The sequence below is a fragment of the Neopelma chrysocephalum genome, unplaced genomic scaffold (genome assembly GCF_003984885.1).
Source record: "Neopelma chrysocephalum unplaced genomic scaffold, ASM398488v2 Primary Assembly neopelma1_25, whole genome shotgun sequence".
NCBI lineage: Eukaryota > Metazoa > Chordata > Aves > Passeriformes > Pipridae > Neopelma > Neopelma chrysocephalum.
The window spans coordinates 40,039,060-40,059,334 of NW_020897694.1; the positions used below are offsets into that span (position 1 = coordinate 40,039,060).

The 20,275-nt window shown below is 41.4% G+C and overlaps 1 protein-coding gene across 2 annotated transcripts in view; it reads right to left on the reverse strand.

The window, feature by feature from the left end:
- The window catches only part of TMEM255B (transmembrane protein 255B), a 74,261-nt gene that overhangs the window by 41,743 nt on the left and 12,243 nt on the right, over nt 1-20,275 (reverse strand). For both annotated transcript variants that reach the window (XM_027675030.1, XM_027675029.1), the window contains exon 3: nt 19,717-19,779. In XM_027675030.1, the coding sequence (XP_027530831.1) occupies nt 19,717-19,779 (63 nt within the window). The remainder of the gene's footprint in view (nt 1-19,716; nt 19,780-20,275) is intronic.

Genomic DNA, 20,275 nt, shown 5'->3' on the forward strand with positions numbered 1-20,275 from the left:
AACTGAGCCCACCCTTTAATTCTAAGGTTCATCTGCCGGGGCCAAGCAAGCTTGGACAATGGCAGTGAGGTCCTCAGGACGCAGGTTTGTTTAGAGTGACCTTCTCATAGATGGATGGCCTCACAGGGCTAACAAGCTCCATCTGCCTGGGGGACCTGGAATCGAACCTGGGTTGCAGCGGTGAGAGTGCTGCATCCTAACCACTAGGACACCAGGGGTCCCTTGAGTGTTATTAATTCTTTATCAACAGAACTGCAGATAGTGCAATACTAGAGCACAGCTCTAGCACAAGCTGAAGTGAAACAGAGGGCTTGGTGGAAAAGGCTGTGCAGGCTGGGCATGCTGAGCCCCCTGTTAGCTGTTCTGCAGCTTAACAGCAAGTGCAGGGTAGCACAACCCCAAACATGGCAAGTTTACTGCCCAATTCCCTCTGAAGAGAGCAGTAGGACTTGAAAAGAATGTGGTATACATCTCCATGACAGACCAGTCGCTGCGCTGTTAGCATATGTTTCTGAGATGATATTGGCTTGTTTTGAGGTCACATCTGAAGGGTGCAGTACTGGGAGCAAGGTGAGACAGAGCCCTGAAAGACAAACTCTGTATGCTTGGCAAGGCACTCCCCTTGGGCTTGTTAGCCCCAATGCCATCAGATGAAGAAGAGATGCTATCACTCCTTCCTCTCCCAGATTAGAGAGTTTTGTGACTTTGAGGACTCTGCACCCTGAGTTTGGATGAGTCAGTACCCGCAGGGTATAAGGTGAACTAACATGCACTCTCTGGCTATGTTTTTAATGTGAGATAATGTACATCTCCCACATCTCTGGCATTTCTCACACAAAGTCACAAGAGGAACCCTTTGAAACATTCTATGTGATAGGTTAATTTTAATTTACAACAGTATTAAGTTATTGTAGTGCATTTCTGTGGCTAGGTTTTGGTAGTGGGGGGAGGGTGCTACAGGGGTCTGTTAGAAGCTGCTAGAAGCTTCCCCTGTCTAGTGGAGCCAATGCCAGCTGGCTCTAGGACGAACTTCCTGCCGCTGGCCAAGGCTGAGCCAATTAGGAGTAATGGTAACACCTCTGTGATAACACATTTAAGAACAGAAAGGTATTGCGCAGAAAGAACTCCAGCCAGGGAAGAGTGGAGTGAGAACATGGGAACAATTAGACACCAAGGTCAGTGCAGAAGGAGGGGCAGGAGGTGCTCCAGGTGCTGGAGCTGAGGCCCCTGCAGCCCGTGGTGCAGACCAGGGTGGAGCAGCTGTGCCCCTGCAGCCCATGGAGGACCACTGGGGTGCAGAGACCCACCTGCAGCCCATGGAGGAGCCCATGCTGGAGCAGGTGGATATCCAAAGGAGGCTGTGACCCTGTGTGGTGGTTTGAAAGCCCCAAAAATCCAATTTCCAAGTCCAAGCCTTTCCCCAGTTTACCTCAACACCGAAGAGTTTTTCAGGCAGGCACAACTCAGTATAGGGGAAGGGAATATATACAATTTATTACTGTACAAACTAAAGAGCAATTATATACACCATATTAACACAATTCTACCACCCCTCGAGCCCCTCCCACAATCAGTTCAGGAGAAGCCCTCAGGCTGATAGTTAAGTAGTCTTTCTCTCTCACTGGGATATCAGGGAAAAGGGTTCCTCTGAGCAACCCCCACCAGTCTCAGCTCCATGCTGAGGTCTCTTCTTCATCACAAGGTCCAAGGAGATAGCTCTGAGTCCTTACTCCCTGGTTTCGTGAAGGTTTCCTCCCAGGGGTAAGATGCTGTTTTAAGTTCTTACTCAGAACACGCCTGCTGCTAGTTGGCTCTCTCACTCTTCTCCAGCTGCTGCAGCTCCCAGTTTCAGTAGTCCACATCCAAAACCGACGTAGGCACCTCTGAGCCTCTCTCTGGCCCGTCTCCAATTTCAGCCTAGAGTTCCTCCAGCTTCTGCAACGAATCGCAGCCACTTCTCCAGGCTCCAAGCTTTCTAGCCCGTCTCTTGGCTTGGTTCCAGTACCAAGCATGCCCGCCAAGGGGAGCAGATACCTACAACTCCCCTGGCTGGCCTCCGAGTCTGCTCCAACTGCCTTTCCTGTGCAGTGGAGGGGGAGAACCGGCGAGGAAAACCACCCCAGCCCTAGTTGAACCAAGGCCAAGGAGGCCCAAGGAGGCCCCCCTTGGTTTGGGGGCCCCCTGGCCACCCCTTGTGTCTCCGATTCTCTCTTACACACACAGCTGCCAACTCACTTCCGGTTGTTGTCGATATCTAATTTTCACAGGAGTGAAACAAAACCAGCTCTGATTGCTTCCTCAGGGGGACTTCCCTGGGATCAATCATCTCTAGGCTCAGGGCCCCCATGAACCCAGGAGGGGGGAGTGGTTCAAACCAAGACACCCTGTGGGAGGCCCAAGATGGAGCAGGGTCCTGCCAGAGACCTGCAGCCTGTGGAGAAAGGAGCAAGGTTTTCCCGAGTAGGACTTGCGACCCCTGTGGGGGACCTACGCTGGTAGAGCTCATTTGTGAAGGACTGCACCCCATGGAGGAGTGACCCACGGGACAGCAGTTTGTGGAATCACACCGGAGAGGTCCATCAAGGACTGTCTCCTGTGGGAGGGACCCCACGGGAGCAGGGGACGGACTCCTCTCTCTGAGCAGCAGCAGAAACAACAACTGACCATAACCCCCATTCCCCATTCCCCTGCACTGCTGGGGGGAAGGAGGGAGAACACGGAAGGAAGGAGGAGTGGGGGGAACGTGTTTTTAAGATTATTTTACTTCTCGCTCTTCTGGTCTGATCCTGTTAGTAATAAATTTAAGTAATATCCCCACTTTAAATCTGTTTTGCCCATGAAAGTAATCAGTAAGTGACCTCTCATGAGGTCTCAGCTCATGAATCCTTAGCTGTTTTTTTTTCTCTCCTCTGTTCAGTTGCAGAGGGGAGTGAGAGAGTGGCTTTAGTGGGTACCTGGCATCCAGCCATGGCCAACCCACTACAGTTTTAGTAAAGAACTGCAACAGATTAAAAAAATTCTTCAAAACCTGACAGAATGGCACCCTTAATTGATAGAGCACATGGATGAGGGATTCAGTTAAAAATGTGGAACCTTTTTGATATTTACTAGTCGTTAATTACTCCTTCATAACATATATTCCTGAAATTCCCAGGTATAGATTACCAAAATCACATCCATAGAGTTCCTATATCCCTTTTGCCTATACAAAATCCATGCCTGCATTACCTAAGCACTGTTTGCACAAGTGTAAAATTTGTAAGCTTATGTTAGGTTAAGAACAGTACAATGTCAATAGTGGTAACAGAGGACACAGCATTGGTGACTTCCTCAAAAAAATTATACAGCCATATAAGCACACAGCATTGGACACATAGGTCAAAGCAGTATCATCCACTTGGAGACAAGAACTCTTAGTGAACTGGAAAAAAGTAAAACTTAGAAGCAAAAGAATCACAATGTTTTCTGATACACTATTTTGGCCTCTCATTAGCTCATGTCTTATGCAGTCAGAGGTGAGTTGGCACTGCCCACAGGGATTGCTGTGGAATTGGAATCCTCAGCACGGGAGAAAAGTGGCACACAAAGTGGCTGAAGCAGATCGTACTGGCTTATCTTGGGGACCTGCTGCATTCCCCCTGCAGCTATCTCCAGCCTGCTGAAACCCTAAGAAAGCACTGTTGGCTGCATCATCCTTCAACTTCCACTGTCCCTTGGCTCTCCAGGGTGGTAGTTCATGTCTCATGAATTTGGTTGTCTAAAGACCTTGGCATGCAATTCATCAAATCAAGAAGGCTGTGGGCTCCTATCACTGCAGACCACTGGGCTGTGCTGCCCTGTGGCAGCTGCATTTGCTACAGATCCTGATCTCTTTATTTGAAAAAGCAGCAGTGTTTAAAAGTTCTGATTAAGTCATGATTGTCAGATATGTCTATCCTGTTTTTCAAGTCACAGCAGTCAATCAAATAATTAGTGGGCTTAGCCAGGTGTCTCCAAATTGCCTGAGCTCAAGATGAATTTACTGGAAGCTGACCTCAAGGTGGCTTTTCATTTCACACATGAGCAACTTATTGATGATCTACAGCCCCCAAATCAACGTTTTCCACTCACGGAGATAGTTTAAATCACCTAATGAGTATTCTGGCCTTTCAGTTTCACCATACAGCAATAGGAGACCACATATAAAGGTGCACAGTAAATCACAGTATAGACAGGAGCTATGGAGTTGGCTTTGCACCCTTCAGTCGTGTTGGGGTTCATCTACCCATTCAAGAGGTTGCCTACAGTGAGCAGTCCCTTTGAAATCAAGAACATTTCTTGACTGAAGTAATATTTATTACAATGCCAAGTGGCAGAATGCAACACTGAGAGGCTCTTATGACTTAAATTGCCTTACATATGTATTCAAATTATAAAAGAACTAATAATAGAGGAATAACACCATAAAAGTCCTTAAAATGAAATGACAGATTTATATTCTCTCTCAAGTCTCTCACTGCTTATTGAGAATGTGAGAAACACATAAACAAAGTACAAAATTAACTACTTCTAAAAATTGCAGCCAAGACAGGCAAATGAAGAGCTGTTGTAAATTCAGAAGATAATTTTCCTGAGTAGTATGTGATTGCTGGAGTTGTGAGTTCACAAGCCTAGCACTGTCTAGAAAGAAAAGAAGTGCAGTTTACTTAAACATAGAGAATGCTTATTGACAGGTACAAGAAATAGCACTTTAAAAGAAATAAATACTGATCCATCGCATCATCTCATCTCCATTTTTAATAGCAGTGTGTTTTGTCAGGACAACTATTCATTATTCATAGCAATAACAGTTATTCAAGGAACAGTTTTTGTTCTTGCTGTTCTGCTGCTGTGCAGCCAGGCTTCTCTACAGCTGTTGCTATCAGAAAATGTTTACTCCTGGTTCAGCTATGGAATACAATAATTTGATTATTTACAAGGAGCAATAAAACCAGTTACTAAACAATGAAAGCTGTACTGTGTGGGCCTAACAATCAAACTCAAAAACCAGTTGTTTAACAGAGGTATTTTAGCAAAAGGGAGAGCAAAACAGCACGTGGAATGGGAGACTTCTGTACACAGTATTAACTGGAGAGCTGTTATCTATCTTCAGACACTTCACAGAAATATGAAAACACTCAAAAATGCAAAACTAGTGAAAAGCTGGACTGCTAAATTCTTGCATGCTGCCTTCTTTCAGAAAAGACACGCATTTTATTGCAGAATTCACCTGTCTTGGACAACCTCCTGTCCTTCAGCAGCCGTACAACAGCACTGCCTGCCTTGTCACCCTCCTGTCCAAACAAGACTAGTGAAGGCAACAGGGGACACACAGTGGCCATGGACACTAGTCCCAGACCCTGTTCAGCTGCCAGAAATGCACCTGGCACAGGTATTTTGCAACTAAGTCTCCTACAACAACAGACCAAACCCAACACGTAGTTTGGTGAGGCCATCCCAGCTGCAACCACACTCTCATGTGAACACTGCATCTCAGGCCCCCTGGCACTTCATGTGCTGAATCATACGCTGCTGGTGCCGTGTCTTCCTGTCCCTTCCTGTCCCTGCTGTGCAACATGCAGAGATGTGCCACCGTTTGCCAGCAGACACATGGAAAATTACATTGCCCCCCAGCATAAGCACAGGCTGGCTACAGGCTGGTACCTTGCTGGATGTTTACAATAGTCCTGTGAAATACTTCTGCAAGGCTAGCTAGACTCCAGGTCTCCATTCTAGCACATCCCTGGTTTCCTTATGGTTTTAATTCAGTCCTTACCTGTCCTCAGCCAAAAGGCACAACTTCTCAGATAACGACAGTCATTTCCAGCACCAGATGCTGTGTGAATTGTTTCATTCACTCAGTTTAGACTAAGTAGATTTGAGACTTTGAAAAATGCATGGATTTTTGTTTTTGAAATCACCTCTGTATGGGATGCAAGTTACATTATATCAAACAGACTCACTTTGCTCATGCTAAACGGCTACTTCTGCATTGCACAGCCTCCAATGTCTCCAAGCACTGTGTGTTCATCAAGTCTCTCTGGGATTTTTTTCCAGGCAGAGAAAGACTCAGAATTACGCTCATCAGTGTAAACTGAGAAACACCATCATCCAATACTTTTTGCTCTAGAAAATGAAGTCTTTGCAAAAGGCTGTGTAAATGTTATACCACAGGTTTGTAAACTCCTTTTTATCCCCACAGAGGTTCAAGTAAAAGCATTTGGAAAAGAAATTAATGGGGCAGTTTGTTGTAGGCTGCCCCTAACATTACGTTCCCCAAATTAGAGTTTAATTCTGTGGGCCATGTTACTGGTCTGATTTCCCTATGTCTCCAAGAACAGAATTTAATACAGGCTTATATAAATCTGCTGCACTTTTTCAGTAGTATGAGGATGATGATGTAAGAGCAGAAGTTTATAAAAACTCTTTATCACAAATCCAATGCAGAGAATGATTTTCCACCCTGGTGCAACGAGGGAGCTGGAACAACCAATCTCAACCAGGAGCTGCATCTGTTACCATGGCACCTCAGCAGGTCTGTAAATTAAAAGCCCACAAAACTAAGACAATTAAACTCATTGCGTTGTATTTCAGATGCTGCTGTGAACTACGCACTGCCTGTCTTGTGAGATGGGACTGTATATAAGTGCTTTTAATTGTGAGTTAATTTACTCTACTTTGGAAAGTCTTTCTCTCCTATGTGGCCCCTTCTCTTCACATAACAGCCACTTCTTTTCCCTGCCCTTGGGACAGAAGTTGTGCTGCTGTAATGAAAATTAAGCTTGGGCAAGGCTCCTACTATGTAGGTTTTCATAACTGAGCTAATTAGGAGGTTTCTCACTGCCCTAGGTAATATGCTTCACAATTTATGGCCTGACAAGGTATTTTTTCCAAAGATTGGTTCTTAAGTAATGGTACTACTGTAACTGAGGCTGCTGCTGGAGGGTTGTCACACCACAGGAGATAGGATTAAATCATGTTTGTTATTCATTAATGCCAATTCTAGTCAGCACTAGTTACAATGACACAAATTCATGATGATGGAAGACTTTCATAACTGCCCAAACTGTGCCTTCCAATTCCTAAAGGAACCCTACAAAAAAGCTGGAGAAGGACTTTCCATAAGGGCATTTAGTAAGAGGACAAGGGGTAACAGCCTCTAACTAAAAGAGGGAAGGTTTAGGTTAGATATTAGGAAGAAATTCTTAACAGTAAGGGTGGTGAAGGACTGGAACAAGTTGCCCAGAGAAGTTGTGGATGCCCCATCCCTGGAAGTGTTCAAGGCCAGGTTGGACAAGGCTTTGAGAAACCTGGTCTAGCAGAAGGTGTCCATGGCAATGGGGTTGAAACTAGATGATCTTCTCTTTAAGGCCCCTCCCAACCTAAACCATTCTGTGATTCTATGATTCTGTGTTGTCAGGTGTTTAGATCAAGTCTCATGCTTAGATCAAGTGACCAAGTCAAAAAAACTACAACTTTTCCACAGCATAATTGCTGCTGAATCCAGCAAGTTCAGTCATATGGTGTTCAATATTATCAAGAACAATACAGATCTTTGATTTGGGTTTTTTCCCTCTCTCTGTTGTTAATAGCACCTCAGAGTATAGAGCTGAGCCTAGGCAGCTGGTCACTGTCATCTGAAATGGTGTCTTGCTCTACAGTCCTTAGTTTGGTTCCCTGCTGTCCAGCCCCTTCTCCTGCTCTCTCTCCCAAAGGGCTGCATCCCTGCATACCACCTCCTGGACTTACCCAAAGTAAGCCAGTGCAATTCACTCAATAGGCAGAAATTAATTAAATGAGAACTGTAAGGAGAGATGAGCACTAGACCCAGTGCAAATGAGAAGGTGAGACCATGTAGCCATGACAGAAGGGAAGGAGGCAGGAGTGCTGACAACTAATAAGTTGTTTCACCTGTTCCATGTAATTTGCAGTCCTAGGGATTATCAAAGTAAAAGCTAGGTTTTAGCCATAATGAATAAATCATAAGGACTGGAGTTATTTTGTTGTTTGTGGTCGAGAAGACTTGTTTTACTGCCTATGAAGAAGTCTGCTGTTTTCCAGTATAGTGTCAAGGATAATGAGGAAAAATAGCAACATGAAAAGGCCAGTTGATGTAACACAGGCAGGGGAGAGGTCCCATGAGAAATTTAAGCAACCTCACAGGCATAAAAAGGTTGAATTAATTAGATAAACAAATGGAAAGCCTACAGAAGCCACATGAGAGGCATAACTTATTATGCCAAAGAGAAAAAAACAAGATCAAAATCTACTTTCAAAATCAAGGTGGCATTTTTGTTTGCAAAATTTATCTTTTTTTCTTGCCCCACATCTTGAAGGGCAAAATTGTGGAAGGCAGAATTTGCAAGACCTTTTGTTACACCTTAAATTCTCACAGTTAGTTTTTATAATATGTAGGCATCGGTAAAGCACATGGCTTTGTCTTTTTCACTTCCAGTGGTATTGACACTCAGCTTTTGCAGATAATTCATCAGTTAGGCTACACACAAGGGCAAGGGACCACAGAAGTGTCTGTGGATTGGAAATGTGCAAGAAGGTGACTTAGTGGTCCCAGCTCTCACCCAGCCCAAGAGGGCTTATGAAGCACAGTTGAGTAAGACAAGAAAAGGAGCACAGATTCTGAGTCTGCTTAGTCCAGCTCCTCCAGGCACACACTGAGATCTTTAGCATAGGGACTACCTGTTTATTAGTCAGATAAACAGACTACCTGAGCTGCTGGGAACTTTACTTATGCCATTTGCTGTGACAGCTAGTTATAGAGGTGGGGGAATTTAGCATCTGACCACACTGAGACATGCCCAGGGTTGTGTGATGGCTGTGCTGGGTACCATGACAGGAGATGGCTCACACAGCCATCTTTGCTTGCCATTTCTCTTTAGGGCATGAAAGCCCATTGTTCAAAACTGTCCCTTTGAACCCTTGTTGTTAAGCCTCCCCAGCCATCCACCACTGAGCCTCTCCCATCCTCCTTCCCTGCTCTCTGTCTGCTGGCAGCAGCTGTGCCATTCTCACAGGTGATAAGTACAGCAGCTACAGTCTTCTGCAACTCCAGTTACCTGGAAAAGTAGCATGGAAACATTTTGCCTTAACATTGTAGTGTCCAAATAATACCTTGTATGCTAATTCTGACAGTTCCCTAGTCTAGGTCTCTCTGTTGATTTCACCCTCTAGAAATTCTTTCTTGAGCATTAATCCTTAATTTATACCAATCCATTTGCACTACTCTTTCTGTAATTCATATCATCTTTTCTTCCAACCTGATAAAGCATTCAAAGATACAGTTTCTGCAAAAAATGCTATACAAAATAAAGATGAATTTTCCTATATTTTTATCTTCAGGCAATGAAAGAATGGTGGGAATTAAATCAATAGCCATTATGAAACATGAAACAAAATTACTGAAAAAGGTTACCTGATTAATACATTCTTTCTTCTCTCATAATCTAATATCAGATACAAACCCAGACCCAGAATAGCTAGGAAATGTTTTCAATTTGTTTTACAAGGAAACCTTTACTAGAATGACCAATCTATTGAATAAAATAACCTGTATCAAGCAGTTTCTGTGCACTTAGACTTTGAAACTGGAGTCACCATTACATTGCAATCAGCGAATGAATTTGATATATGTGTAAATGAACACATATCAAATTCAAGATAATCCATTCACTGATGAGTAAAATGCTTGTCTTGACTCAGTTAAAAATGCTACCATGGATGATGCAATATCAGGTTTCCTGGGAGTTTGGTAGAGTCTTAGAGTTATAGACACTGGAGTCCAGGAGATTACTGAAACAATTAAAAAAAAAATACTAAACTGTACTTGCTTCATATTTTCCAGGACAAGAAACAGAAGGCAACCTTAAAAAAGAATTTTTTTCCCCTAGGATAGGGTTATTCTTATTATCAGTACTGATTTAAGCCCCCACAGCATCTGAGGACTGCAGTTCATATCCCACTAAGATTACTGCAATTACTCTTCCTTTTAGCAGCAGTACATCTCAGCTTCATTCAGCTCATTCAAACAGCACTGCTCTATTTTCTTCCCAGTATGAGTTGATACAACCACCCTAATAACTGACCATCTCTAGTTTAAGCAGGTCCAACACATAAGCTCTGCTCCACCCATGTTTTCACTCCTTTTAGAGATTTTTTTTTTTATAGCTGCTCTACTTTTCTTCCTGCCCATTAAATAGGGTTCTGACTGTATGATCAAACCCCTTCCCTCTATTTCACATTCTTACTGCTATGTAGAGGAGCACTGAGGCTTCTCAGGGCAGTTGAGTGTAGTGTCCTGTGACAGGCAATGTCACTCTCTGGCCATCTTCTCCTGGTTTTGCAAGTCCTTGTCTCCCTATTCTAAAGTCACATTCAGAATCAGAGTTGGCATTCCCAAATTATTGCTTTGTTTCAAGAGCTGTCCTTTGGCAATGTACTTTTTCATTCCTTTTCATCTTTTTACATCTGTTTCTTAGCTTTTTTTTCATAGGGGTGTGTTGCCATATTCTATGGCAAATCATGTGAACTGATTCCAGATTACATTTGAGACCAAAATTATTGGTGCATTTGGTACTTAGTTCATTTGTGCAGATGTAAGTATAGGCTGAAGCATACCAAAAACAGGAGCAGCAGGCCTTCACAAAGCAGATGGGTCTGTATTGACAATTAGCTGGGCTCTGCTCAATAGAAGTGCAGAGTGTGAAGCCTCAGTATGTATTTCTGAAATGGGAATGTTGCGGTGCTTCATCCAAAGTGAAGCAGTAGTTCTTATCCAGCCTGCTAAATGGTACCAATTGTGGTGTTTTGTATGTGGTGAAGCTGCTAAGAAAATTCTCTTAAGGGGTAGACTTCATCATATATAACTTCAGCTACTTAAAATATAAGTATTTGCATCAGGTGGTTATGTGTGCTCCTCTGTAGTCAGTGGAGAACCAGACACTTCCAGATACATTCTACACCTACTGTGAAAGGGGATGAATTACTTTCTGATGGTATCCTTTTTCCCACTGGCTACAGAGGAAGCCCAGATGAGGAAGTACCTGTGCAGCCAAAATCACCATCTTGTCAATAATTCTTTCATTCCCTTGATGACGGCTGCTCTGATTTGTGCTTTTTCTTCTCCACTTTGGAACTTCCCTTCACTCATTTGCCTGGGACTTGAAAGGGAGGGAGGGAGGGAAGTAATGTGGAAGGAGAGAAGGATGCCTAGAAGAAGACAAAGTGAAGTTATACAGAAAAGAGAAAAAAAAAATCTGGATTTCACAGTTGGACAAATGCTAATGGTTTTGGAACCAGCCTAAGCAAGCCTTAGTCCAGTAGGCACTTCAAACTGGTAAGAATTCCCCTTTGCAAACATCAACAAAAGCACTTGTCTAAAAATGGTTAAAAATTATTATATATTTAAGGACATAAAATTCACCTAAACAGAGCATTAAAAGGAAAGGGAACAAAAGTGATAAAAATTTAGATTTGCTGATCAGCAGTGCTGACATTATAGTCACATACTTCCTTTCATGGATGCTCTTTTATTGATTAGACTGGAACAAGCTCATTTCATCACTTAAACAGAGATAGCTGTTCAGAGTGGTAGGAGAACAATAAACCAAAAATACATAGCACACCTTGTGTCATAAAAGTTTATGCTTCCTGGTAAAAAATGGTGAAATTACATAGATCAGGACTGTTACAGCTCAATGTTTTATCAGCAAGAAGTGTTTTTACACCAAAATCTGTGTTTTGATAAATCATCTTTCACTATACAATGACTGCATTGGTTTCTCAAGACACACACACTCTTTACCAGAAATGCATTACAAATACAAGCTTTCACATAGTGAAGTTCTACCTGCAGAGCCTGGAAGATTGTACCTGGCCATCAGGGATGCTCAGCAATTCAACTTGAACTCGTTCTTCAACAAGAGGCTCAGAAACCACCTGTTCTTTTCACAAGGCACACCCCACCTCACCCTCTCCACCATGCACACATGAGCACTTATCCCAGGCTCCTTACCAAGACTTTCTATTTATCTTGTGCTCCTGCTTGCTGTAGAGAGTGACTTCTTTGTTGTTCCACAAACACATTTCATGGGTCATAAAGTTTACTTTTGCTTTCAACTGTGTGACAGTAATGCTTTCATTACATAAATGTCCCAAGAAAACAAACTGGCAGTTAAAAAGTGTCCTATTATGCACTTAATTCTGTGTGCTGTTTCGAAGTACACATCTTAAAGGAATCATATCCCAAAAGACTTGCACTTAATAAGACAGAGGACTTAAACTGAATTTGTGGCTTGAGTCTCTGATTCAAAAGAATGGTGCCAGCCTTCAAAAATTGGAGTGTCAAAAATAAGCTGTGCTGGTGCATATATATTTTCATACATATATATACCTATATCTTATGTATGCATCTCCCTTCTGTTTCTATAGAATATAAGCTTCCAGAAGCAAACTGAAGTAACTCTGGTTGCCAAAAAAAAAAGCTCTCTGAATAGAAACCAAAGTATCCCTTTCCAAAATTTTCCCCTTTGGATTCAATTTTCCATTTCTTTCTACCAATGATAACAGCAAAAATGTGGTAGTTTCTTGTCTGAAACTGAGCTAATGCTTTGTTGTGTCACAAGCTGAGGAATCTGGGAAGGGTACTACGTAGGACTGGTACAACCAATGGACCAGCATAGGGTTGTGTGAGAGGGCAAGAACTCCAGTGCTGGGCTGCAAGTGGATGTACTTGGTGGTACCTCTCTTGGTATGTCAGACAGACACAGCCCTGATGATGGAACGCAGAGATTACTACAGACCTGACTGTACTTCCCAGTACAGCTTTACTAGCTCATACACTCTGGCAGACACATCTATAAGAGTGAAAAAAGCATTTTCTGCAATAAAGACATAGTGTCAGCGGCACAGTGGCATAGACTTTTCGTCATTATGACAGGTATTTACCAGCACATGTCAGCTGTAAATACGTACTTGTACACATATTACAGGTTATATATTATACGGTTATAATGTCATATTAAATTTCTATATTGTAATATTTACATACAAACAAATATTTGCATGACTAGCTGATGAATCTGCACTGGTAAAATCTGAAAGTATAGACCTGTATGTGATGTGAAATGCCGATCCACCAGGAACTAGACCACAGAAGATCTGAAACATCTCCCACACTTCCTTTGGTAATTCACACAGAGAGAGCATCTATTTTTGTCTTTGAGTCAAGTTCTCAAACACTGGGGGGAAACTTACTGTATTTAACTTCAGGCTACCTAACTCACTGACAGCACTTAGATTATGTTTTCACAGAACAGTGAGTTGATAAAACACTTCATTACCAGCAAAAGGGACAAGTCTTGTTCCACCTCTCCACATATTCCTTTCTACTCTCAGCCATGCAGCTCCACCAGTTACTTTTGCTATGTATGACTTTTACTTGGCCATGAACCTTTTTATTCACTTAACCAGTGGAAACTATTTCTGTCTGGGGCAAGGAAGATGAAAAGAAAGAATCAGCAAAATAGAGGAAAGAGGAAAGGAGAGAAGAGAAGAACGGAAGATCTCTCTGTATCAGTGGATATTTACACTTATTACAAATTGGAAATCCTCACATTAAATGCATAAAGTCAAAGAAATGCATTTAAAAAATCCAAAATACTTTACTCAGTCCTTTATTCATGGAATATATGACACTAATAATAGCAAAATGTCTCTTGTAATATTATACTAACTAAAATAAATTAGAAAAAACTTTTCAACTATTTACATTTTCTTTGTCCGTAACTTTCTTCTTTTAATTTCACTTGTCTTCACTTTGGATGGTGCTTTCATACCCACAGACATATCACCTGTCCTCCTCCTCTTCAGCTGATATAACTGAGCCTTCAAAACACCTCCAGTTATTCATCTCACTTCTACCCCTGACTTTGCTGAATATTTTCCTGCATTACAAGGAATAACACAGATTTCCCAGACCTACCATGGATAGACCACTTTCCAAATCCTTCCCAAAAAGGATTAAAAAGGGGTCTCAAAGCCAATTCCTTCAAAATAAGGCAGCTAATGCCCAAGACTGGACCATATTTATAGCACTAAAGGAGACTGGACAGTCTATACACAGGCTGCTCTGCTCTAAACTCAAAACTTGTCAGAGTTATAGTACAATACATTTTGTAATCTCTTCAATGTTATAGAAGAGAAATATAATTGCCTCTTCACGCAGGATTTTTCTTACCACACTTTAGCTACCTAAAACTCCAGAGTCTAGTCTAAATCACCCTTCCAGGTTCCTTCCAGAAACTAAGAAGAGAACAAGATGCCTGCAAAGGGCACCTCATTAGAGAGGTTTGAAGAGCTAGGCATGAGAGAGCGGGAAGATGCTCTCAAAGAATAAGTTGCTTGAACTTCACAGCTAATAAGATTCTTTCATATTTTGAAAAGAACAGACACCTAAAGAAGAGCCACTCAAGCTCATGCAAGTATCAATGTCAACCTATACTGATTATCATTGTATAAATCCCCTTGTCTGTTTCTGAAATGTGCAGTTAGATCACACCACAAAACCTAGAACATATTTATGACTGAAAAGGGATTAGTAGGTCTTTTCAGTTTCAATCATTTTAAAGGTGCTAAACAAGACAAGAATGATTGATAATTTTTTTCCATTATTATCATTTCTACACTAGCATTAATTGTTTTTCCCTGAACTATGTGAAATATGAGCACACAAAAAATCAACAGTGAAAGAAAGAAGTGCTGTTGACTTTGTCAGAATCTTGAGTTCATAAGAGAAATTATACCTTGGTAATGACAAAAATTGCCTTTATATTATCTGCATTTCCCATGCACCACAGTAAAGACTTTTTCCATTTATTTGCACGGGAACATCAAAGACAGTCTCAGGAAATCTACAGAATTTCAGTGATCTTTCTTTATGTAAACAAGTTTCTTTAATTAGCTTAATATGTGACATGAAATCTATCAGTAATTAACATCTTTGACCAAAATCTGTACACAGCCAGTCTCTTCTAGAATGTTTGATTTGCATGAAAAAGTAGATGAAAAAATATAGGTTTGAACTGAGCAGATTAGGTACACATAGCAGTATATTTTTTTTTGTACATGTTAATAAACACCACCTTTACACGAAATGCCCAGTGGGCATTTTCCGATGGACATAATCTATTTACAAGACACATCAGTTTTGAAAAGTGGAAGAGGTTTAGCTCTTCTGAAAACTGGCTCACACATGTAACTGCTTCAAAAAAACTTTTATTCTGAAACAGGTGCAAATCTGGTGGCAGGAGATGATATCGAAATACTACCATCATGTATGTGTGAACACAGGAAAGGAATGCATGCATTGTCAGAGAAGTCTATTAACTGACAAAAAAAAAGGAAAATTACTGCTTTGCTTCTCCAACTTCTGCTTTAGTTGCTTTTCAGCACTTCATTTGAAATCTAACTCTTGTTCACAGAGATTGGGAAGCAAGCATATTAAGGCACCTAAACTTAGTACCCTTGAGAAGCCTGAATAAACAGCTTTGCCTTTTCTATCTGTGTGCAGAGCTCCATGTTTTAACCTTCCTCATGTTTTCAAATTCTGCTTTTGTCCATCTCTCTGAAAAAGGTCATGGGCCAGACTGAGCCAGCTGAGCATTAAATTTATATCTGAGTATGTGCTAGACATGTGAGCAAGAAAATTAAATGTTTGTTAGCATGAAAAAACACGAGGAAGACTCAGCAGTGGACAAATTTGGGTCTCAGACCTGCTGCAGACAACTGCCTCCAAGTTGTGCCTAAGTACCAAGGTTTGTGCTAACTCAAATCTCATGAGGGGTCAATCTTGCAAGTTGGGGGAGGTGTAGGTTGGATAACAGGAAAAAGTTCTTCACCCAGATGATGGTTGTGCACTAGAACAGGCTCCTCAGGGAAGTGGCCACACTCACCAAGCTTGTCTGAGTTCAAGGAGTGTTTGGACAGTGCTCCCAGGCATGTGATGTGATTCTTGGGGTGTCCTATGCAGGGCCAGGAGTTGGACTCGATGATACTGATGGGTGCCTTCAAACTCAGCATATTCTATGACACCTCCCCATCGTCTCTGTGTCCTTTATGCTCCTGTACCTCCTCCTACTCCCTCCCTGCCTGTGCTGCTCTCTGCCATAGCTGTGCTGCTGTCGGTGTGGCTCCCATAGCCCTAGCGAGGGCTCTTGCAGGCAACATTGTGATACTGCAAACATTCAAAACCCTGACAGCTGTTATGGTGCCCTTGCATCTCCCAACCACTCTTGTAGGCACCACAGCTTCAGTATGCTCATTTTCAGCCTTGCAAACAGTACAGTTTGGTGAGGCTGGCATTGGAAAGACTTGTGAGTGAAACTGTGAGCCAGTGCTTGGTTTATCCATTGGGTTAGCTAAAACTACATGCATGGTGTCATATCGACATTGCATATTTAGAGAGTGCTTCATTTCTAGGTGCTAGCTCATGCCACCTCCACATATTTTCTGAACAGAAACCTGTTACAGCACTCCCTCAGCACAAATTTCTGCTCTCAGCTCAACTCTGCTGCCATGAACCCCTCACACACCCAGCCTTCCCCACCTCTGTATGTAATTTCAGCATCTCATTTCCTGATTGGAAATATTTTGTGCTGTAATGTGAGGAGAAGGAAAGCAAGCAAACGAGCAAGGACACTTCATGTCTTACAATCAAATCCATTTGATTTGAGCAGTATCATATTTCCACCCATCCAGCTGGAGTAAGTGCGCCTTTGTAATGAAACAACATACAGCTCGATATGCTGCTCTTCAATCCATAACCTGCTTTGCAGGTTACAAGAGAGGCGAAAAGGGACTCCAATACATTATTCTTCAATGTCTTCTGTTTGCCACTTAGAAACATCCCAAGTCAGTGCAAATCTTCAGTCAAACTGGTGCCAGGCTTTGCATAGCAGAGCCAAGCACAAATGCTAAGAACTGAAGTGAAATCATACTACTCAATGAGGCAGAGCCTGCTTCTGCAAGCAGCAGTTCCTTTAAATTAAGTGTTATACCTTGGTCAGCACATTGAACTCACACTGTGGGCCCTGGGATGCCAAGAATGAGGTCAAAGAGGTGCAATATTATTAATGTCATGTTTTAAGAACAAACCATTGTCCATTCTGCCTAATTGTGCTTTCATTTTTCTCAAACTCCCTGCTCATCAGTTACTGGGTGCTGAGGTTTTGCTGTACTAGTTTTGTTAATCATTATATATTTTATATTGCATTTAGCATTTCATCAACCATGAAAGAACTTGGACTTACAGAGGACAGCTCACAAGGAAATAGAATTTCAAGACAAAAAGAGAAACAGATTTAAGTAGAAATGTCAATTTAAAATAAGGGGGAGGGGGGGTCCTAGCTTAATTGAACCTGCATTCATTTTCAATTTAAACAACAAATAAAAAATGAAGTATTGAGTCATTAGAAGAGCCAGACAATTGTCAGAGCTATATTGAGTTAAACTCAAATTATACTGCAGCAACTGCTCAAAGGAAGTCTAGTTAAAATACAAGCAACTGAGTAAACAATTTCTTTTCCTTCCCATTCCCTTTTGTCCTGCTGCACTGTATAGAATTTTTAGTTACAGGAACATGACATTTATGCTACCCTTCTGTGCTTATATAAGGTTTTACAATCTTACTGACGGCTGCAAATTTGTTAAAGCTGCCCTAGACTCTTTCAATCAAATATACTCATTTACGTCCCAGAGAAAAATTACCACTCTCCGTTGTAGTGCGACATAAATCCTTTCAATACGATTTCTGCAACATTTGAAACAAACAGCTCAGCCTCGGCAAAGACAGTGTTAAAAGACCCACAGTGGACGGTGCTCAAGGCAGGAAACAATTAAACTTTCTAGTTGTTCTCTTAGTCTGTTCCCCAGAAATCCAATCTTTCAACAGCCAAATCATAACTACATGTTATTAGCAGGAAGAAGTTTTCCTTATTCCATGCTGGGATATGCAAACAGGCACTAATACCAGACATGCGGGACACTTATTTTTCCACAGTCCTTGTGTAAATGACACAACATGCTGAGAAATACATGGTTTAACCACCTTATAGCTTTTTCAGACATTTAACTTTCTGCTAAGGGCAGAAGCAATAGAAAAACTACGAGGCAGATTAGAAGAAAATGGAAAAATAAAACAACCCTAAAACGTTATGCCTGTTAATAACGTAGCATGAATGCTGTGGAAGATAAAGCTATTTTCATCTGCCCACCGCTCAGTCTGCAACTTGGAACCTGCTGTTCATCCTAGTCTCTAATGTAGAAATCAGGGGCAATAGTTCTTAAAAAACTGACCTGTTGCAGATTTTTGTCTCATAGGTCATGTCCCATTTGGATTCTTTACTGTTTAATCAGTGGTGAGCTAACATTGCAACCTTTACCACCATGGGGGAACTAAGTCATAATTCTCTTCTCTACCCCCCCTGTGAACTTTCATAAAACTTGAGGTAACTAAACACCCTTGAAGTCTCTACCACCCTCCTGAATTTGCCTGAAATTGGTCAACATGTTAAAAAAATGGAATAGGGAACAGGGAAAGACATAGACAAACATTATGGCTTTATAAATCTTATTCCTTTGGGAAGCCCAGCCAGAAACAAACGTTAAAAGCAAAGGAATACTTGCAAATACACCACTGACACTAGGGGCAATGCAAAAAAAGAGTGATATTATGAAAGAAATTTGCCTACAAATAGTGAGAACATGACTGCATTTTATAAAGAACAAAACAGGAAATGACAACAGACTACTTCTAAGTAAAATAGTTACTTGTTAATAAAATGCAATGTAAATCCATCAGTTCCTCCTCTGACCTTAACACCACTCTTGATTTATACCAGTGAAACCTCTGCATTATGAAATTAATCATATTTCATGATGCTTGTATATAATCAGTCTACTGTAAAGTGCACATTGGACATGCTGTTATTCAACCAAGACTTCTATTTTTTGCAAAGAGCAAGGAAAGTGTTAAAAATTTCCACAATTTCCTTCATCCTTCTTCAGATCCCTTCCTTTACCTCCCAGAGAATATCTATGACTTCCTCATATAAATAAAAGCAAAGCATTTGGAAAGCCAAGCTAAATCTACAAACAAATCACACAGTATCTCAGATCCTATCTGATATAGCCCTAGAATCTTGACAGCAAGTGCTCTGGTTTTTTTCTTCTGTTTAACACATATAGTTTCAGGAAAGTGTTCCTGACTTAAACTTCTTCTGCAGGATGAGATCAACTGTTAGGGTAGAGCTGATCATGTAGGTTGTTGATGCTCGAATTGGTATTTTGCTCTCTACCCATCCTTTTCCCAGCTACATGGCCCTGGCCAAGATCTAGCCTTATCTAATCCTGTCCTTGATCAATTCAACTCACTAAACTAGCAGGAAAGTAAATTCAGTAAAACATAGCAAGTTGCTTTTGTCTTGCCTTGTACAAATGAAGTCACTGGCCAGTTCATACTTCTCATTCTCTAAAACTTCTCAGAAGTGGTGAAACAAATGAGTAACATTTTGAGGCAGATGCATCAGTTTTAAGTCAGCTGAAAATCCCTGCTTTTCATGTTTAATACATTCTGATACAAAAAAAAAAAAAAGAAAGAAAAGAAAAATGAAAAGGGCTATTACTTACTATTTGTCTTCTGTTTTCTACCAGGTAGATGCCAACAATCCCTAGGAAAGATCCAAAGCCAAGCTGAGGCAAAGAACAAAACCAAAAGAAATGCATGAGGTCAGCTTATCTGGTCAACATACAAACACATACAGAGATATCTGAGCTGATGCATCACAGAGATGGGCTAACTGGGGTTGGGTCAGGGGAAAAGGTGGAAGTTACTGCTGGACATAAATAATAGAATGTATTGGGCAATGGCCAGAACTGCAGCTCTTTGGTATTTCAGTGCAAAATTTGTCACAGTAACCAGAAGCCCATATAGACATATTTCTGTAACCTGTTACCATTGTCACATATGGTTTTACATACTGTAAAACAAAAATTAGGTGAAGTAGGAGAAAAGAATACTTACATTTAGTCCATACTTCATTATTTTGGAAAATTGCAATGCTTTAGGCAACTGCAAACAGTTTCCTCAAAAAAATTGATGTGTTCCTGCCATGCAAATGACGCAAGTTCAAACCCTTAGAATTGGGGTTGTTTGACTGAACACTATCACAGATCCCAGAAAAACTCC